Source organism: Scomber scombrus, chromosome 6 (genome assembly GCF_963691925.1).
Source record: "Scomber scombrus chromosome 6, fScoSco1.1, whole genome shotgun sequence".
NCBI classification, from domain to species: domain Eukaryota; kingdom Metazoa; phylum Chordata; class Actinopteri; order Scombriformes; family Scombridae; genus Scomber; species Scomber scombrus.
In genome coordinates this window covers 18,906,674-18,929,140 of record NC_084975.1, presented here as the reverse complement: position 1 = coordinate 18,929,140, position 22,467 = coordinate 18,906,674, and the positions used below count along the sequence as shown (strand labels likewise).

Here is a 22,467-nt window from a genome sequence, read left to right as displayed (position 1 = left end):
GTTTTCCCACACACACTATTCAAAGTCACAAGAGCCCTGCTCCTTCAGGAGATTTTCAAGGTGATGTCTCATCGTCCCCTTACGCAATGCAGACCATAAACACTTACAAACATCTTGTGTATCACAGACAGTAACCAGACACCCACATCAATACTTAAACAGTTTATTGTTGCTCTGATTTACAAAAAATGACAATTGACAAAATATACAAGAACTATGACAAACAAAATAGAAAAATAAAACATTTACATAGTAGAAAGTATACATTCTGTATTGTAAACGTGCTTTCGCATTCACATGTACATTTAATATCACATGGAATTTCTTGTATTAACTCTTTATCAGTGATCTCCTTTTACTTTACTTTACTTTCCTCAGCAATAAAGATCCAGCTCCTCTTCTGACTGAAATGACATCATGATGGATAAATGGTATGATATGGTATTTTAAATCGACTTCTGAACAAGCTTCTTCATATACTTTTTACGCTTGGCTGAACGTTTATTTCCTTTTTTCTTCTTGTTGCCACCTGCATTCAAGTTTTTCTTTGACTGCCTGGCTCCATGGTTATTAGACTGTGACGTTCCATCTTTCGGTGTCTGATAAGATGAAAGAAGATAACATGGGTGAATTTTCCATAATTTGGGCTAAATTCAAGTTGCAACATACATTATACAATCAAAAATGTACTAACATCAGTCACAGATGTTGACAATCCAAATGCTCGGTTGAAAACATGTTTTTGGACAGGTTATTTTCCGTTGTTGTCTGACAAGTCAAAAGATGTGATTACATCTTTACTGTGTGAAATTTTAGACAGGCATCCAATGAATGTTGCACAGTAAAAAAAACCTGAAAAGGTGTTGCTACTACTATGCCTTCTATTGTCCCTGTTGTTGGTTTTGGACTTGGACGTGCAGACAAACTATGCAGTAGTGTGCAGGTTTAGCCAGTCTGATAAGAAAAATAACCAATGCCTTTGCACTCAACTTAGTGAGAGATTGCATTTAATTTATCTTGGCTGTCAGGTTATCCCTGCATGTGTGTGTACCAAAGAAAGGGTGTGGACTTCCTAGATATTAACACTTCCTAACAGTTATTACAACACTTGGACTTGCACATTGTTATTATTTGACAGCTTATGACCTCCAATGACTGTATTTTCACAGTCCTATCTATTAGACAATAAACCATGTACACACCTTTAGGAAGGGTCTTGGTGGGAAGGTGCAGGGGACACGGCTGTGTTTCTGGTGGAAGGGCAGGACCACAGCTGGATCAACAGGTATCCAGGGCACAAGGCCAGAGGCTGGGGGCTGGGGGACAGTGCTGTGGACCTGCTGCAGGTTGTATAACCCCCGACTCACTTTCCCATTAGCTGCTTTAAATAAGGTGACAAATGGTTCCCCTGCTTTGTGCGCCATCAGGTATTGTCCTTCTTCTAACCTACAAAACCAAATGAAGTAATTGAGGGTGTATTAAAGACAAAGCCCATACACTAAAACATGTAGTAGCATTCTGAGTGCTTTCATGTTTTCCTGTGACCAGCCTGTATGAGAACAACTGCCTTAAGAAAGCAGAAGGTGATACATCTACTGTGTGTCATTGAGTAACTGATTGTGTAACTCCAAAACAAATATGAAGGCAGAGTAACGTCATATTTTCAGCCTGAGGCTGTCACACCTGACAAAAATTTCACCATCTTAAACAGAGCATGCCAACAGATGTGTGCAGACAGATAATCTGCAGCTGTCCAACTAAACAATAAGGTTTAAGAAAAAGACCCAACCCTTCCCAACTTTTGCTAGGAACATTCAATCCATATTTGTTTGCACATTTATGATTTTCTTTATGGTTATTTGTTTTCACAACTAAAGTTTGCTCACATTAAAACCAATAAATGAAAACATGTTGCATTCAATCATAAGATGCAAAGCAAATATAAAATGATTTAACTGTATACAACTGTCTAACAGCATAATACACATGTAACAAAAAAGGAAAAAATGAGGGTGGGGAAGCTAAGTTCTAAAAACCTACAAACTTTGTTGTTTTTAAAATAGGGTGAATGTACTCAACAACTTACCCAGATAGCTTTTTCAGGAGGTGGTGCAGTATGTTCAGTGACTTAGACGGCCTGCAGAGAGATAACACCAAGTTATAATCTGACAACATTGGTAGGGATCTAGATTTCAACACCAATTCTGAAGACAAAACCAGAGGTGATGATAGCAACTACTGATGAGTATAGATGCCGCTCAGATTTTTCCTGGTTTTAGTGATAAACAGGCTGGATTTCATAATGACATTTTCTGAATCTTAAGTAACATAATCATACAGGAGTGATTAGGTTAAACATATCATCCATACAAACAGACATCTGTTCTAACGGGACTCACTTGAACCCACAGGAGATGTTCTGTTTCCAGTCGTCAGGCAGCTTTCTTAGCTGAGCTACTTTTGAAGTGTGTGCATTGATGTGAGCTACAGAGACAGAAAGGGAGGGTGAGAGATACACTAAGAAAAAAGAACAAGAACTAATGAGCGCAGACATCAAGGGTTCACTTCATCATCAGTGGCATTGCTAGTGCTTATAAAAGGAATTAAGTCTGTGATGATTTGCTGGCGTTGTTACAAGCTTGAGTGGGTGGTAAGAAATGCTTGTTGGTCCTGTCTCCTTTGCTGCCTCTCATTCTAGCTCGTAATGCCTGCTTATTTCAACAATGAATTCCTTCAATCACGGACTGTTTTAGAGCTAGCAAACACATTCATAAATGCACAATTGTGGAATGCCACATGATGAACCACATGATGAACCATGAACTACTCAGCAAAGAAGGATCTCTTATTAGCTGTGCTTGTCGCATGATGCCATGAAGTGGTACATATTTTTTTTATATACCTTGAATGCTATCACTGTTATCACCCAACAACAATTCATTCTCTTCTCTTACACTACTCTTGGCAACCTACAATAAGACACATATTCTCCTATTATACTGAAGGATCTGAACCATTCCCTTTCAAAAACCTAGGCTTTTTGGTAATGCCACTTAGAGCACTAAAGTTGAATACAGGGAACTAGTACACAAGCCTGCACTGCCAATAATGCTGTTAATCCTGCACAGTGCCTTTTTTGCTCTGGAATTGACAGAAAAATGCTCCTCAGTATTGCTGGGTAGAGGATTGCTTGGAATGTGAAGTACATTCATTACAACAAATCAATGAACCTCGTATAGAAAAAGTATTTCCCTGAATCCTAAGCAACAAGTAAGCAGTACATGTAAGTCTATAATATGCATTAGGGGAATTTGATTAAAGCCAGAAACAGTATTTAGCTGAACTCTGCACACCGCCTTCTGTGTGATTCCCCACAACTAAATGTGGCTGTAGTCATGGCAACAAAATAAACACAATCAGTACACAGTCAACCCAGGATGGTGAGTCATCCAAAGACTATTTCATTGGTTTGTGTGGGAGGATCCGCCTTGCCCACTGTACTGTATGCAGTGAGGGAAGGGAAACAAAATCTTTTTAAGCCACATAAATGCTACCTTGCGTAAAATTTGTGGCATGTATTTTGAAAAAAATAAAAGCTAAGGGAGTATTCCTTACCCCATTAAAAAAAACAGAAAATAAACATTTCTGCCTTAATTTTAGCTAAAGTTAAAAGTAATAGGATTGCAGGTAACAGTCAGTAAAAGTTTTACCTATGTATGAAACAGTACTGGAGTGGAGCACCGTCTCTGTCCACAGCTGGCAAGCTTCAGTACTGCTTAGACACTCAACACCGTAACTCAACTGGTACTCCAGCTTGGGCAAAACATGCACTGGTACATACTGTTAAGGGATAAACAGAAGTAAGAAAGCATAGACTTATTTTATATTTTAGTATCCGGTATTTAAACAATAAAATGATGTACAATGTGTATAGACTAACATGTTTACCTGGTTCTTGCTGCCGCCTGCTTTTCTGGTATGGGTCAATGAGACAGAGCTGCACACCATAAGCAGCAAATCTTGCAGACTGTAGATTTTGTAGATCAAGTTGCCTTTCTCTGGAGCCTCATAGTCTTGTTCATCTTCTGCACCAGCCTGCAGGTCCTGTGTTAGTATTTCTGTGTGTGTGTGTGTGGGGAGGGATATGCACTATGTTAATTTGGAGCATAGAAGCAATTTAAATCGACACATTGAAAATTAGTTTGATACTAACTTTTTTGCTCTGTAGTATGAACCACTGGTGCAGATCCATGAAGAGGAGCAACACAGGTCTCTCCATCTTGGCTCTGGTTTCTCTCTAAATATGATGACACACAAGGCTTAACCAAGGATGTTGGATGGGAGTGAAGTGAGGGTCCCGTGACTTTGGTTGGTGAGTTGGTCTCCAGGGGCATGGATGAGCATTTGGATGATCCATTGGCAGAGTTGAACATGGCTGTCTGCATTTGCAGGATTTCACTCAGTTGGTCGCCAGCTACCTTTGCTCTTTTGGATTGTCGCTGCCTCGTAACTTTTTGAGGGGAAGATGACGCTGAATTTACAGATGCACGGGTAAGAGGGGGGTCTGTAGAGCCGGGTGTGGGCTGAGGCTTACATTGTCTTGTGGGTGTGGCAGCGTGAAGCAAAGAGTCATCAATGACCAACCTCTCATCATCTGAGTCTGCAGTAAATGTTTGGTCTTTGTCACTTTCCTGAGCAGAGTCTTGCCTCAGTTGTTCAGTCATTGCTACACTTGCCTCTCTCACAACCGGCTGAGTTATGGGAAAATCATTAACTGTCAATGAGGCACCCCTCTCTTGTGAACTACTGCTGGTGTTTACAAGACGCTCACTGGACCTTTTGGTCCTACTTAAAGGTGATGACCCTGTAGCTTTTTCAGTTTTAACACATGTATCCTGCTCATTCTGCATCTTCTGCACCTTGGAAGTTTTAAGGGGTGTTGTCTCTCCAAATGTCTCCAGGTCAGTGAGGTCCACCTCAAAGTCAAGACCATTGTTTTCAAAAGACACACAATTTCTCTGCGAGTTCTCCTGTTTTAGGAACAAATAACAAAGAATTAGTTATGTGTGATTGAATAAAATAACATACATGATACAGTACTATGTATATGCCCACCTCTACTTGTGTGTCAACATACCGGTGAGAGTAGCTGCTCATTCTCGGGAAGCTCTGTCATTAAATGGAATACATTTGTACTACCATTTCTCTTAATGGAAAGCTTCAAACTCTCCTCATGGAAGATATGACTCCTCTCTCTCACTGTCATTTCAGTTTTCAGTAGGGGTGAGTCTATGTAAACAGTCTTTTTCTGACAACTGCCTGTAAAAAAAGATACACAGTATGAATTAAAAGACTATGTGAAACTGTGCCCCCATGAGGCTATTCAGTATTAATACACACTGTGTTTTAAGCATAATGCATGTTTAAATGCATCTCAACACTCAAACACAGAACCAGATGACTGTCTTGTAAAGTCTTTGTATGCACTGCCAACTATTTTTTTTACCAGTAAGTTTAAAACTATTAACCTTATATGTTTAGATCCTTATATTCTAAAAAAGCATACAGTAACATTAAACTCATACTGTTTCTGTTTTCATTAACATCACTGCACACACCCTGCTATTTCTATTATTCTGTGTGACTGCATTTGGGATCACTATGTAATCTAGCACATATGTGATGCATTAAAACATGTTTTTGTAAGGTAGGGATGTATTGTCTATATTTAGAACACAATCATTTAAGTTCACACCTAGTTTAAATAGGATAAAATAGGATGGTTATTTGTTTGTTTTTTTTGCCACAATGTGATCATTCAAATGTATAACGCAGAGAATAAAGAGAAAAAAGAGAGAGTGGGAACAGAAATGTATTTCATTTTTACCTTTTGGAAGCAAATGCTACATTGTCTCTAATTATACCATGAATGCCCCAAATATAATGTTTTACCTTTTCCAGGGTTTAATTTGACCCAAAAAGGCAGTTCCCACTGCTCCCCAAAGTCAGGGCCATGGTTGTCTAGCAGTCTGACCAGGGCATCTCGCGTCAGACACACATGAGGCTCATAACGGGCACACAACTTCTCTGCATTACTATCACTGCTGATTATCTGTAGAGAAAAACAAAACTAGTTTATCCAGCTACAACAGTTACTACATCAGTAAATAAATATAAACACCAACAAAACTGTTAACAATTAACTGGACTTTGATATTACTGTGTGTGACCATGCATCCTTCAGAAACTCAATTAGTCCTGATTTTGCTGAGCAAGACTTGAACACCCTCTGGTGTCTTTTGTGAAAACTGCAAGAGCTGAAATTAAGTTACAATACACCTGCGGTCATGAATTCCATTCTAGCAGTAAAACATCTTTGTGACTTACTTTATTAGAGTAATTAAAAAAGCGAGACAATTGCTTACAGCATGCATGTCCTTAGCTTTTTTAGCTGGAGGATTCTCTGATGAAACACTCTGATAATCCGATGCAAGCTGCGCATCAGCAGGCACCATCTTGTGGTCGGTAATATCCACATTGCCCTGGAGAAATAAAGGGTGCAAATATGGAAATAAAGAAAGTGAACCAACACAAAAAGACTGCAATTCAACACTTAAGGTTGAAAGGCTAAACAAAATAAAAATGGACAATGGCATTTATGAACAGCCAAAGTATATGGAGTCAAAATCCTACAAGACTGGGACAGCTCCTGTGTGAAAGCAGCACTTCAAAAGGACATTACCATGATTAGTAGCTGTTTTTCAAAGGTCAGAGTGAGCCCTGGGTTGAATGTTCCCCCTGTCAAACTGGTCAGCTCATGGATCTGGTATAGCTGAGGAAATGTCTTAATGCATTCCAAACAGCAGTTGAAGAAATCCTGAAAAACAAATTATTATTTTAATACTTATAAACACACATCGCAGAGAACTGATGACAGGTGCAATCTTGATAGTACCTCTGAGTATTGCACAGCTCCTTGTGATATGAAGTTGTAGTCATCGGCACATATTCTGGACACATCTTGCAAGTATCTCATGAACTGCATCACTTCATTGTTTACTCGTGCCTTTAAGCTCTGAAAAATGTGCAGATTGTTTGAGTAAATCAGTGCAACAAAGATTGGTAGGATTAAAATACCATTAAGGAGAATACTGGTACCTCTGGAGGATTCCTTTTATTCTTACTCATCAAAATGCCAAGATACATCTTCTGCTCTTGGCTGGACAGGCCTGACATACACGGGAAAGGCAGCCTGGGTTCAAGATAAGCAGCATCTGCCTCATTCTTGGACTGCTTTAACTCAACTTTTGTGTTTTTGGGATCCTTATGGTATTCTGCACCATCTGCAGCATTGTCTGAAAATAAACCATCACTATCATGGCTGTCACAACAGGACTCTTCCTTGCTGATGCAGCTGTCATCTTTAAACTCTGCAGCTTCTTCTGTGGTAGGAAAGCAGGAGGCTTTTGCAGCCCCAGCATCACGATCCTGTATTATGCTGGCATTCTCTACAGGGCTTGAGTAGGAAGAAAAAAATAACAAATGAGAGGAAAATAACATGTCAGATGAAGACTCACTAGTTAGCCTTTGAACAGCATGGTAAAAATAGACCAGAATTGAGATATTCATTTTATATGTTTGGTTATTAGCATACCTTTGGAGAAAGGTCCACAACTCTCTAACAGTAGGTGCAAGAGAGTATTTGTCATAGTGATCTCTGGTAAAGAATGGAGCTTCAGGAACTGGGGGATCCTCCCTTAAATGAAAAGAAAATGGAAATAATATTAGAGTCCTGTGTTGTACCCAATCATTTGTTAAATGTTTCTACACTCTATATTTATACGCTTTTGTACTAGGACAGATACTCTATTTATTTCAACTAGAGACAGACCGATATATCAGTTAACCGATATTGGCCTATCATAGATATATACTTATGGGCATATACTGTATGTTGTCTGATATGCACTGATATTTTTTTTAAAGTTATATAGGCAACATTTTATGTATACAGATCCTTTTTCTTCATTCAAGTTTAGTGCATACATATATATTTTTTGTTGTATGTTTTATTATTTATAGTAATTTATAATTAATTAAATTCCCAGTGAAGTTTAATGTTTGTCATTTTATACAATAAACATAGTTAAACAGTAAAATATCATGCCTCCATTACATATCTTTGTCACAAGTGTTTGATAACCACATTTCAAAAAATGTGCTTTTTATGTACATATTCTAAAAGATTATCGGCCAATATATCGATATTATAATTTTTATTAACTCCCTAATATCGGTATCGGCCCCAAAACTGCAGTATTGGTTGGGCCCTAATTTCAACAATGCAAGATACAAGGAGATAATCAGCCTACAACCTCCTGTTGTAGGGCAGTGTACACATTAATTTGAACTATTACAGCATTACCATTACAAATTACAAACATGCAATATTACATTTTCAAGGACACATTGTAATACACTCTTAATGTAATAATATAATTTAATAGTGTGAAGTATAGCATATTACAACATATATCTGCACAGATGACACTGAATGGCAAAACACATTTATTTTACATGGGATGAGTGTCCAACAAGCAAAGTGTTTTTGTTGTTGTTGTTATTTTAATGGTTGTTCAATAATACATAATGTATAATTACCAACCACTCCCTGCTTGTAGCTTGAAAATGCTGATTGGATTTTTGTTTTTTTGCCATTTCATTTTAAATAACTTAACAAAACTCAAACCAGTTTGAATCAGCACACACTAACACTTACATAGCATTACTTAAAATATGTCCTATATACTACCGTTTCTTTTTCAAATAGTAAATCTGAATCTATCTGAATCTGCATTTTTGGGATTCGTTGTAAGGCCTCTATGAAGTAATATTACCATGAGTGTTGGGGAGTAACTAGTTACATGTAACGGTATTGCATCATTTAATTACAAAATAAATGTAACTGTAATCTATTACAGTTACTGAGAAAAATGTGTAATTAAATTAGTTACTTATGACAATGTTGATGATTACAAAATGGATTACATCTGAATAGTTTCTGTGAAAATCTTAGGCTGTATGTTGAATAATATTCATTGTGTTGCTTTGCATATTTTGCTTGGTTCTGTTGTTTGAATTTGCCGCTCCCCAAGTCTGCCAATTAAATCAATTCACATTGCCTAAAGCTAAACAACCTGTCTGAGAACATCTTACTGAAAACATATATTGCTGTTTTTAATTTGTTTGAAATACATTTTTTTAAATATATTTTGTAAATAAATTATGACGTGGGCTTATTTGGTGTCACAGTAACAATTAAGCCCATGCCAAACTTTTGACTTTTTTCATAAAATATCTTTATTTTATATTCCACAATCTAATGAATACATTTTCAAATAAGAGATAAATCTTTCTTTAGAAAATAAATGATTTCCCTTATATATCATGTCAGTATCCATTAAAAACACTTGAACTTGAGATTTTGGTGCTTAATGGGTACACTTATCCTAACAGTTGAAACATTCGTTCGAAATTTAGAAAAGCAATCCAAAAGTAATCAAATGTAATAAGTTACATTACTTTGATTAAGTAATTGAAACCTCTTTGAACCGACTGTTCACTGAGAGGACGAGGAAAAAAGCAAGGAGCATTGTCGCTGACAGCTCTCATCCTCTCTCTGGCCAGTTTGAGCTTCGGGGCTCTGGGAGGTGCTACATAGTTCCTATGGCAACCAGGAATATTTATAAGAAGTATTTTATCCTGAGTGCAATTTATATTTTAAACACTTCCAAATGATCAATACACACACAGGAACTGACTCATGTTTTTATTTATTTATATCATATCACATCATATATATTTTATGTATTTATGTATTTTAAGAATGATTTTATGGAGTTTATGGATTCTATGGTTTTATGTTATTTCTGTCTATTTTATGTCTGTTATTGGTGAGCCAAAGACAATTTTCCACTATGGTGGAGTTAATTCTATTCTATTTAATTGCATTACTTATTACATTTTAAATAAGGTAACATATTAAATTTCCAAAGTAACCTTCCCAACCCTGGTTACCATTAAATTGACATTAGAGTTGGGTTATCACATGACTCTCATTCAAACACTGACAGCGTAGTAGCTAGGACCACATGGTCGATTCGTTATTACCGTAAAAAATCGGACCACGCTACTTAGTAGTTTATTATTATCCCCATGGTAACGCTACATAAAGCAGCGTATGTAGCATACAACTTCCTGAAGCTAACATTAACGTTATAGTAACGTCGATGCGTTAATTACATAGGATAATAGGATAACGTTAACGTCCTGAAACAAAAGCACATTTGCCAGTTTCATGCTTAATAAACAACTAACTTTACCTTGAAAATGGGCTTAATAATAACATCTCAACGGCCAATAAACTGGTTCACATTAATCGGTGTCAACATTAACAGTAAGTAGCGTTATTGTTAGACTACTCCAATTGATGTTTACGTGACTTAACGCTAGCTTAAAAATGATATTAAACCGTATCTGAAGTATTCTTACACGCTAACAGACACATGTTTCAAATATAATTAATAATATCTAAAGACAATAACACAATGGGAACGACAAGTGTCAGGTAAACCGCACTAGTTTACGTTAGGTTAGCATCATCTGGCTTTCACTCTGTGATGAACTCTCCGTGTGGGCAAGTTGAATTGCCACAAAATCTATAGCTGTCTTTAAAAGTTCCCATTGAAAATATTACTTACCATACCAGCTCCATTATTGTCACTGTGTTGTGTGCGGCAGGAATGACAACATTTAGCAACACGTTAAGTAACTGCTGTAAACACGTTTGAGAGGCTTCTTCTTTTGAAGTAATGTTGGCATATAAGCACATTTTCACATTCACTGCCCCCTTGTGGATGTTAACTGTAGTCGATTCTTATCCTGTCTGCTTATTTATCGTATATTTGAATACGTATATTAAAGTACATAACATATATCCCTCAAATGTCTGTTTGAAATTATTCAAATGTTTGCCCAAAGATATGGAAGTCCCCTGTCCAGCACAGGGCTGAATATAAAAACACATCATTTTTTATAACTGGCTGAATATAAATAATACTGTATTCTCATAAGTGTGCAATGTATTTGCTTATCACATTAGCCTCAGTGTGTCTGAAGGCAGCAACATAATTCCTTGCCCATATCTGCTGCAGTCATTCCCAGTCTTTCCCTTACTGGAACCCAATTTGAACCACAGTCTACTACATTCCTGTTTTTAAAATTACAGGTTCAAATTATTCCAACTCCTGTCCTTCAATCAGCTCTAAGGGTCTATGAAATTTAAGTAAGTCTGCAGATGTGATTCCCTGCTCCACACAGATGCTTCCCAAACAGATCTAACTGGATTTTCCAACAACACTGATGCTCATATGCACATCTGGCTTGAGTATTAACCACATGGTACATGCACATTTAGGTGAATTCTATTAAAGAGATACTTGGGAAGAGGATTTAGAAAATACAGAACTATAACCTATTACCAAGAATTGACCAAGTTCTGGTCATGAATTGATATATCCTCTAATTATATAGTTGTACCTTGTACCTAAATTATTTTAGTCTTTTTCAAATTCTACAAGTACTATGACTAACGTTGCGATATGGCTTAATGTTTTGAAGATTATATTTTTGTGGGAGGTTAAAGAAATGGTCACAGATTGAACCCATGTTTAATTTTCATAGGCAGTTGCACAGGTGCAAGTATTCAACAGACATGACATTATTTGGAGATGTTTTCAGTGGGGTGAGGCAAATAGTTCTGATTAAATAGAGAAGGAATGATATGTTTGAAATTATTGCAAATCAAAAATATGCAGTTTGATTAATTTTATTAAAAAAGAAGTGAGAGAGAAAGAGAGAGAGCAGACAACCGAGACAGATAAACAGTCAGGAAATAAAAGCCCATTACAAGCGGTAAATTTTATTATGGGATAACGGCACATAAAGCACATCTAAAATCGATGTGTCCAATGCACTTTTAATAAAGGTAATATTAAAGGTACAGTTTCTAAGTACAATATAACAACATTCATATTAGAATGAAAAGTATTTAAAAGACAACATTAAATTTCTTATTTTTCTTTACAGCTGTATTTACAAAATGAATCAAAATACTTATTTTCATATTTAAGAATCAGACAAGAAGGAGCAAAACTACGTTTGTGAATAGACTACCTGCTAAAGAGAGTTCAAAAGAGCTGGATAAAAAGGTACATGATCATCTGTCCCCATTTTAACATCAGTAGCAAACATGTGACTTAGAAATTTTGTGACAACCACACACTAGTTTCGGCTTTCCCATAATTTGTACTGCTTTTGCATGGAAAAAGAATCCACCCCTGCTCCACCCACCCTTCATATTACGTTACCCCAACCGACTGAGCGCACATTGAACACAGAACATTAAAGAAATCCAGATGTGTTGTATGCCTCTTTTACAAACACATACAAATACTTGATATACAATGCATTAGTAAATCTTCTGTTCTCAGTGAAATAAAAAACTGATATAAAACAGACAGAAAATGAAGAAATGTGGATTGCCTGTTAACTTTTGTCTAACTGAGAAAAAAAACCCCAAATGTGCAGGTGAACTTTTCTGTAATGTTATCTGCAAGCATTTATTTGACCATTCGAGATCAAAATGAAGCAAACTTCCCAGTCATGTTTCATAAACAAGTGAGGGGTGACATGTACACTCTAAACGGACTTTCTATACATTGGAACCCTTAAACGTTGCGTATCAACCCATGTGAAAATGATCAACAACACACAAAGAAAGAATTTGAAAAACATTTGAAGCATGTGAGAATTCATCCTCACGTACAAAATACATTGTCACTTCAGTACACGTCTGGAAAAACCACAAAAAAGACAATCAAAACCATGTATGCATCCTGGTACACCGAGAGGCACTCAGTGTGATACGTTGTGTATTATTGCAAGCATATTCTTACTGATATTTGCTACAGAGTGGAGAGAAAAGGTCAACTTTGTCCTCAAATGGCAATCCTTTCATGTACATTTGTAACACTTAACGTGGTGCAAGAGGTTTATGCCACTGGTCTGAAGAAACCACTGTTTCAGATAGTCTAAATGGGGAATAACAAAAGCATACTGAGGCTCTGTTTAATCCAAGCACCACTTCCCTGCATCAGGTGAGGAACTATGCAGACACAAGAGAGGTAAATATTTAGTATCTTAAAGCCTGACAAACTACATCCTCAGTGAGTGGTTTTTACAATCAGACAAAGAAAAAAGAAAACACAACACTGCTGTTTCAGTTTGAATATTATCATTTTCCCACAAACCAGTAAAGCAACCTTAAATAGCTTGTTAATTAGCAGATACTAGCTTTACTATAAGTCAGAAGGAAATAAGTGCCTTATCCCAAGACCAGCACACTGATACAGGTACTGGTTGGGTAATTTTACCACTATCATTTATCATTATTATTATCAATATTATTATTATTATTATTATTATTTATTGAGTCAATAATACATTAATATGCAATGAAATGAATTGACTAATAGGGTGACCAGGCTTAGTAATTAATACTTTGTTCACAAAATTAACTTACCTAGCACCACACATCAGGGCAACACAAAATAAATGTCAGCACACCCTATGTCTATCAAACTAATCCTAAAGGAGGGAAGCAAACTAGAAACAGAGTTATCGTACAATATGGTGTCATCGATAAACAGATAAATATTTTCATTGGGTAGGCCTTAGTAGCAGTATTTTCCTCTTACCTATACAGACAGAAGTTACAAAGCTACCTTTATACATGTGATCAATAATAACATTAAATATGGTGAATAAACAGCCAAGAATGAGAGAGAGAGAAAGAGTGAGAAAATAAGATATACAGCATAACAGGCCATGTCAAGTTCTTAGTTCTCCACCTGGGAACAGAACTGGTCAAATATACAGATGAAACATAAAAACATCCACAAAATCGACACAAAATAAACCAAAAAGTGATAAATAAGAGGTGTATTTACATGCAGATGTTCAAAGACTATATGCACAAAAAGAAAAAGAAAAATCAAAAATAATACAAGGACATATATTATTGCTTGACATTCAATTATGGCTAAAAGTTGCTTTTCATTTTTTAAAAACTATATTCTTAAACATATTTTTAATCATAAATCCTTATCAGCTGTGCTTTGGAAAATGAGTTCTGTTAAAATGTGACGACTGACTCATAATTCTGGGTAACACACCGGCACTCCAGCACAACTTTTGTAAGCGTGACATAACACTGATCTTCACAATTTATGGCCAGGAACACTCATTTTCACAATTTACCGTCCGGATTTCACTTTCAGTTTGCGTCAAGTTCGGCTGTGGCCGCACTGTCTGGACTGATAGGGCGAAGCATGTTTTCACTGCGAAGCTGGTTCAATGTTGTTTCACAGCACTCTACAGACCTATGAATTGTTGAAGGCATTATGTCATGCTTTTTAAAACCTACACCTATTATGGATGGATCAAGCTTGGCATTTTCCAAAACACATTTTTTTCTTTTTTTAAAGTCCAAAATAATATCAAGACCTCCTCATCCACATAACCCTGTTCCTTTGTAATTATTAAAGCCTTGTCTGGGGTTTTTATTTATTCACACACTGTGAGAACAAACACATACGCACACACATACACACTATTGCTTTTTACAAACAGACAACAGAGCAGAGACAGAAGGACCAGTACATTTTACTGAATACTACACACTGATTGAATAGCACACTTAGCATCAACCCCTTACTGAAATCGGGATATCTCAAGTGAGAATATACAGAAGGACATCACTTTACAGGCCTGTGTGTAGGCGCAGTTTATAGTTAGACACAAGTATTCATGTGTTTGATGACCATTTTCTGCTATCCTGTCAATATCACAACCATACCAGTACATAAGGTGATGAACACAGAGTGATGGGACATTATTACTTTTTGTTCTAGACTGAGAATAAAAGTTTGCCGTATGAGTCAAAGTCAATTCAAAAAGGATGATGACTGCACTGTAGAGACCCGTAATTGTAACACAAGGCATATTGCTTGTTTTATATTGTAGAACACATTACAAGCCACTCAACCCTTTCGACTTGAATAAAAACAAAATTAAACAATTTCTGCCATTAGAGAATAACGTTTTGGTGGTAGACCTTATCATCAGGCAAGATTACAACAGCTTAAGAAAATTGAATCTTTTTTTTTTTTTTTACAAGAGACAAACCAAATGTTTTGCAAATAAATAACAGGAAATCAGCCAAGTCTCCATCTCTTCATTATTTTTTTGAACAGTAAGTGCTGTACTGCATGGTCAGTGTGCTATGTCACCACCTCTTACTGATTTCAAGAGGTTTGAAAGACCTCATGAATTCAGAAAAAGAGCAAAATCACATGCTCTGCATTACTGTCCAAAGGAAAGCAAGCTGCTTCTTCTGTCTACCTGTTACCTCCCTGAGCGTTCACACCTCATCCTCTTTGCTGCTCTTGCAGGGCCACTGGGCCTCTCAACCTGGATTGTCTAGCAGTGTTCCAGACTGGGTTTTCTTTTGCTGGGAGACTGAGGTTTACTCGTCGTAGAGGGCTTGTGCATATCCAAATAGCATTGGATCATAACAGAGATTATTACTTAGGTACAGCATAACTACTACCGAAACACAACAGATTAAGTATTGCATAAGAATATTTGGTTTCTCTAACAAAGAGGGTTATCATTTTAAAGACCCTGATGACACCGTTTTAAACCAAAACTAATTTTTGTGTGACAGGAATATGCTGTGAGCTGATAAAACTTGCGGTTTGTAAAAGTGATGGGGGTTTATTGTTTTTTTGTTGTAGTTTTTTTACAAATGAGATTTTTCTTGAACTTGACCATAGGGGCACAGTGGTCTTTGAGTGGCTGTAAGCCCCCTTTAAGGACATCAGTCATGTAAAGAATTGAACAACTCAGTGATGACATTTCAAATGTTAAATCTCAACCACTCCTCATGGGACATCCCTGAACAAAAACATCAACTAAACCTAATGAGTGCAAACAAATGTCCTCTCAAACTGAAAGCGCAAAAGAAACTCTTCCCTGAGGGGTGACAGCACAAGGCATTAACGCCTTGTACAAATTGCATGGCAGAGGAATGATAGTGTGCAAACAGAAGAAAAAAAAAAGACAAACAACTGGATTCTATGTCATGGTTGGTGACACATGTGTTAACATGCTTTGTTGGGTTTCTAAAGGGATATCATTTTTTATTTTTTTTATTTTTTTTTTCTCTTTTCTTTTTTAAAAGATATTTCTAGAAGCCGCTACTGAGATTGCTGGAATGTCTTAGGAATCCATTCTACATTATAGACGAGTAGACTGGAAAGCGGAAGCAACGACTACTGTTTGGCACATCCAGGGTTTTTTCTACCACTTGACTACCACACTGACAAGAAAGACACACTCAACAAAACAGAAGCACAACAACAAAGCATTCTGAAAATAGCACTTGTCCTACCATTTTTATGTTTCTCCCCTAATCGTACAAACAACGGCTAGTCTAATTATTGCGGGAATATAGTTAAGTGCTACCTGACATCTTTTTCTCTCCCTCTTTCTCTTCATGAGTTTATTAACCAAAACATGTTACAAAAATAGAAGCTTTACTACCAGACAAGGCTTTGAATATTCACTTTCCCTTTATTGTTTCTTCTGTGTCCTGTCGTGGCGTTGCTGGGCTGAGAGTGTGGTGAGAAGGCAGGTAGAATCACTCAAAAACAACAACAGAAAACACTCTTTTAAAGGAGACTTGTGAATGTATTTTAAGGTTAGACCTTGCATCTTTGCCAATAGGCAGTTCACTTGCTTGCTGTTTCTTTAGCTTCCACTAGATGGAACAATTGGGTTACAGTCAGTGTGTGATCTTGACTTGGATCATGGCTTGGATAATATTTTGCAAATATGTTTTCTTGTAGACTTCTTTACACAATATGCAAAGGTTTTCAAAGCACAATTTGCACCAACTATCTTGAAATTAATAGCAAAGAATACACTTTTTTTTTTAAATGTGGAACTCATCTAGCTTTAAAAAAAATATTACTAACATAACAAAGATCAAGAAAGCCATGAGACATTAACATCACTACAGGCTTTGTTGGCTGTTATTGTATGTGTGCATACTCATTTAAAAGGAGTATCAGAGCTACATTTTGTCAGGTGTTGTTACTGGCGGTTGTTGAGGTAACAGGTGATAGAATGTCTCTAACCTGCCTTCTAATCCATGCCTCTTTGTTCACCAGCAGGCAGCAACGCCAGCCATCCTAACAGACAGCCCTTACACTTCCAGACCAGTATCATCTACAGCTCCCAAGACTAGCCTCTGTGACCATGGTTCAACTTGTATTTCTTGTGCACATGCAACACTTCACTAGGTTAATATACAAGTCTTAAATTAAAGAAAGGTGTAAATAAAAGTGCCTTATCAATTCAACAATTAAGAATGGTCTAACTACTAATATCATACATGTTATTTAAAATAGATTCTATAAACATTACTTTTTTCTGTATAGTAAGTACTTATGACCATATACCCTGTAGTACATTATAAAACAGGTGGAATGGACCCTTTTCATTGTGTTGGTGCCCTGTGCTTCTCCAGGGCACCTGTCCAGAGAAGGATTAATAGCAGATGGCCTTACATGATTTCACTATGCAACAATGGTGGATGGAGTCTTTGACAGCTAAAATCATTGCGTTTTCATTAGAATTACCAGAATTCTATGTTTCTTTTTTTTTTTTAAACGATTGTCCATAGAGAGGTGCCGATTGCAACACCATGCCGACGGACCCTCCCTCAAAGTCGCTGTGAGTTTTCATTCCGAGCACTGCGTCCAAAAGATACGACTGAACACAAGAGAAAAAAAAACGGCTGAACTTGACCAACATTTGCGCATCTGCTTTTTTTAAATTTCACTTTGGGAATATAATGTTTGAGGGTGAGAGGGCTATGACTGTTCTGAGTAAGAAAATGTCTACAACTTTTTCGGGAGTGTAATCTCAAAAATAATACTGATTTGAATTCATGTTGTCATGGAATAGGTCATCAGATATTTTAACAGGAAAATGAGTGAATGAATGAAATCAATCATGAGTTCCATGTTAGAAATGCGCATAAGAAGGTCAAGTTCAACCAGACAGAAATTATTTGTCCCTATCTCCTCTTCATGTCCCATGGGGTGTTGGGTGCCACAAGTCTTCCAAAGAGAACTAAATTCAATAAAGTAAACCATGAGAATCAACTCCCCAAGCCCTCCCCTCCAATGTAAAAGAAGAAGTTGAACAGCGTGCGCCATCTGTCCGCTCTGGTTTGTGCAGGGCACCAATAAAGTGTCTCAGATTCCTCCTCCACATTCCCCTACGGTGGGCACACTGGCACCTGGCAGGGCTGCTACCCGTCAACGGGCATGGACTGCTCAAAGTCTGATCCGAACAGCTCCTTGTATAAGGGGGGGAAGTGGGCACGCACAATGTCTGGGTATATTGCTTTGAAAGCTGTAAGCTTTTCTGTATGCCTACTGCACAGCGCTCGCAGTGTCGACACTTTGCATATCAACTGTGGAGAGAGAGGAGACAGGCTGTTTAGATTCACAGGGAGGCACGGACATGGAGCAATGGTAGTGAAAAACATTCCTCCCTACAGTGTATTCCCTCTCACAAAGGGGTAAACAGACTTGTAAATATTGAGACAAGCACTCAAGCACAAGAAAAACTTGACACTTTATATTATGGAGCTGGTACGATTGATAAATTGCCACTTCTCCTATAATAAAAAAAGCCACTTCAAGTATGATTATGGATGCTTCACCTGAAATATGTGTTAGTTTAATCTAATGCATTGAAGATGGCTGATATTCTGTGGAGTAAAGATCCTAAACAGTGGGAGATTACACTGCTACAAGGGTAAAGCATGCTTAGCAGACAGCCTCTTTCAGGGATAATGGATGAGTGTATATTGCCTCACACTGTACCTTTGTAAGTATACCATCCTCTCTGTGGTTCTTCTGCAAGACGTGCTGGAGAGCCAGTTGGATCTTCTGCTGGAGTTTCTCTACCTTCACCTTCTCCTGGAGCCAGGATCGGTCTGGAATGGCAATTATTACAACTTTTTTTTCACTTTACAAACATAGGTGGTAGTGCTTAACATATGTCATGTGAAAAGTAATGATGTAGTATTAGGCACAAATTTTAGTAAAGTATTAATTGGGTAAAGAAAACAGCAGGGAAAAGTTCCTTGTCATGGTGTATGTGTGTCTGCCTTTTTTTTCTCCATTGCAATATGAGTGACACCTACCGGCAGACATCAACACAAAGGCGGAGAACAGGGCGATCTCATCCTCAGACAGGTGCATAGAACACAAGTTTTTCCCAAACTCGAAGACGGAGCTGATCAAGTCGTCACAGCCTGCCACAGCAAAGGACAGAGAGAGAGGGCTTAGGATGAGGAAGACCAAAGAACAACATTCATTCTTGATCTTTATTGGGAGAGAGGCACACAGGGAGGGGAGAGGAAGGGGAAGGAATGAAAAAGAACGGCAGGCTGACAGCACATGGGAGCGTCTTAAGCAGAACAGGCAATGCTTTTACTGAGTTTTCCCTCCCAGACGAGTCACGTTTGGCAGTTCGATGGTGTTATGCAAGCCAAAATGAGGTCATTATTGAGGCTTTTAGTTAAATCAATTATTGGGCATAGAGAGAGACAGGCGGATGCCACCACAGCTCGGGAAGCCCATCACTCTGCTTCCCCCGCCGCGGACCGTTCTGTACAGAATACACAGGACACTGGGACTCACACACATTCTCACTCATATATGCACACAAACTGTGAGTTACAGGGAATGGTAAACTTATACCAAGAAACAGAATTCAGCATTTCTTCTTCCACTATGGCACTCATTTGCATCTTTTTTTTTTACCTCAGGAGGCATATGGAAATGCAAGAAAATCCATAGCAGAAAGCTTAGTAATGTCATAGCAGTCAAACACGAATGCTATTTGAGCTATCTGAGATGTTTTATGTCAGACTATCAATGATAGTTTTGATAGCGCTCTCCCTAAAGACACCCTGCCTGGCTTTATTTATTCCACAGTTACAGGAGCCATATGCAGCAGAGCCTCACTAACATCTCTGTTCTACCATAAATAAACGTTGCAGAGACAACCAATGCCAGGTGAGGCAGGGATGAGTGCCCAGTGTTCGCTTCCAGGCCTTCAGCATTGTGTAGAGCAGAACAGTAGACTCTAATTTTGGCTATTACACCAAGGGAAGGAGTAAGACAGTGTAAGAAGAAACACAGACAAGGTAACACAGATACACACATGCACACACCCACTTACACACACACCTACACCCACTCTGCTTACCTAAAGACTTGAACACATCAGGTCCGGCATACTTTCCATCAAAATAGACTGTGTTGTTTTGTGAGTCAAAGGCACGGCACATTCTGACAAACACAACTTCCAAAGAGCCTGTGGAGACAGACAGGAACAAGATGCTGAATCTGAGCTTTGTTCCTTCTTTTTCCCTAGCACTTACACATCAGTCAGGGATGCAACACACATGATTTTGCTTTGTGCTATTCTTCTACAATATGAGTAACACAACCACTTTGAAATAAAGAAAACTGCCATCAGTGGTCCTCTGCAGATGATAATATCATAGACAGAAGGCTATTCTTCCATAATGACATGCCAGTTAAAATTTGTGCTTCATTCAGTTGTGACAGTGCTTATTCATTCAACCTTTATTTAGCAAGATAGGTAGGGAATTTATTCTATCCTGCAATTTGTAGCACTCTGTGGGAGTGGATAAGAGGATCAAGTAAATATAACAGAAGCCATTACTGCCTCTAAGGGAGATGCTAATGTTTCAAAATGTCATGTCTGACAAGGGGAACTCAGTCTTTATTTTATTATTCATATTGGCTGTGTTAATGTAAATAATACCAAGGGAAAGACCCAGGAGATGTGTTTGTTTACTGCATGTAAGATATTTGAGTCTGTATTTATGCATAGGTGTATAAAAGCTATAGCTGTGTTTAATATTCTGTAATACGACATGAGAGCCAGGGAAAGGAGAGGGAAATGGCAGCCGTCATGATAGGCATTATCTGAGCTCAGGAACACATTGCTTATCTAATGCTGTGTCCATCCCTAGTATGTATGTAATGAACAGTGGAAAATAGAGAGCGACAGAGACAGAGAGGAAACAGGCAGGGTGGGTCTCATCTCTGTGACACTGTCTGTGCATTTGAAGAAGAGAGCTTTGTGCAGTCAGGTCAGCTACGCCCTTGTGGCAATGCCAGAGGGGGGTGGTGGTGGTGGTGATGGTGGTGGGTGAGTTTGACGGCAGCAGGCCATGTTGACAGGCTGTCATACCTGCTTTCAGCAGCACTATCTGATCGTTCTGACACAGCTCCATGAAGCCGTCGATGCGCTTGGCGAACTCCACCACATACTGAATGGCCTCTGTTATTTTGATAGCGCACAGCTGCCACATGACTTCCCTGGGCTAAGAAGAGATAGGACAGAGAATGGGTTATCTGCTTTAAAACAATGGATTTGATTACTATAACTATTGTGGAGGCCAGCACAGGCCGAGTTGCGGTCGAGCTACCTTGCTCTGGTAGCTCTCCACCTCCTCCTGCAAAAAGGCCTGCCAGGTCATCTGCTGCAGCTCCTCCCTCAGATACTGACATGTCTCCATATGTGACTTGGAGATGTTCTGGGCCAGGTGCTCTGAAATACAACCATCATCAAAAACCCAGAAGATCACAGTTGAGATCTGAATGTTACTCACAAAGCTATGTGAAAGTGAAGACCTCACTGATGAAATATGCCACAGGAAAAGAAGATTTATTTACTGAGCTTGCAAGAAGGAGGAGAGGCGGATACGCGTGGGCTTTTTTGACTGGGAAAAGGCTTGTTGACATTTTCTTTTACTGCCTCCAGGAAGCTCATAGCTTAAGGTTGAGGCAAAGCCAATCTAGTTATGACACAAATGCATGGAGAGGAGGAGGGGTGCCACGTTACTCACTGAAACAAAGGTCACATTTTCTCTGAGAGAAATATTGAGTATAAGAATTTAAATGGTTTTGAAAACACATCTGTTAAAAGGAGTTCCTAGGCACAGGGGAGCCTAAAAAAGTGATTTCCCCAGACACCTGCCCTGCTGGATCCTGATTGGCCCTAATTAATGGAAACTAATTACAAAAAAGAGGCTCTTTTAATGAGTGTTGGAGATGAGTCTCCAACCTCCTGCTATTTTAAGCAACCTTTGTGTCGTTTGCCCCACGGTTGAGTTGTTCTCCCCCTCCTCCATTTTTCTGTCTCTCCACTTGTCTCCCCCTGTCT

At 38.2% G+C, this 22,467-nt stretch overlaps 2 protein-coding genes across 3 annotated transcripts in view; both read right to left on the bottom strand.

The window, feature by feature from the left end:
* Positions 1-188: 188 nt before the first annotated feature.
* Positions 189-10,826, bottom strand: ice2 (interactor of little elongator complex ELL subunit 2). The gene is made up of 15 exons (XM_062420894.1): positions 10,761-10,826; positions 7,655-7,756; positions 7,159-7,516; positions 6,956-7,075; positions 6,743-6,877; positions 6,426-6,542; positions 5,953-6,112; positions 5,138-5,319; positions 4,214-5,030; positions 3,949-4,118; positions 3,711-3,840; positions 2,400-2,484; positions 2,087-2,137; positions 1,203-1,446; positions 189-599 (listed from the first exon to the last, which is right to left on the bottom strand). Exons 1-15 carry the CDS (start codon positions 10,772-10,774, stop codon positions 447-449), a joined length of 2,838 nt encoding a protein of 945 aa, XP_062276878.1. The 5' UTR covers positions 10,775-10,826; the 3' UTR covers positions 189-446.
* Positions 10,827-11,890: 1,064 nt separating this feature from the next.
* roraa (RAR-related orphan receptor A, paralog a) overlaps positions 11,891-22,467 on the bottom strand; it is a 188,898-nt gene continuing 178,321 nt past the window's right edge. For both annotated transcript variants that reach the window (XM_062420162.1, XM_062420163.1), the window contains exons 6-11: positions 21,731-21,852; positions 21,493-21,625; positions 20,476-20,583; positions 19,406-19,516; positions 19,083-19,195; positions 11,891-18,667 (exon numbers count right to left, since the gene is read on the bottom strand). In XM_062420162.1, coding sequence (XP_062276146.1) covers positions 18,503-18,667; positions 19,083-19,195; positions 19,406-19,516; positions 20,476-20,583; positions 21,493-21,625; positions 21,731-21,852 — 752 coding nt within the window. In that variant the 3' untranslated portion in view covers positions 11,891-18,502. The remainder of the gene's footprint in view (positions 18,668-19,082; positions 19,196-19,405; positions 19,517-20,475; positions 20,584-21,492; positions 21,626-21,730; positions 21,853-22,467) is intronic.

Excerpts from the sequence above, each read along its gene's own strand:
- ice2 (XM_062420894.1), bottom strand. Across the intron at positions 6,113-6,425 it reads AAGCTAAGGACATGCATGCT|ATAATCAGCAGTGATAGTAA; the intron begins GTAAGCAATTGT and ends TTTTCTCTACAG. Across the intron at positions 2,485-3,710 it reads CAGTACTGTTTCATACATAG|CTCACATCAATGCACACACT; the intron begins GTAAAACTTTTA and ends CTGTCTCTGTAG.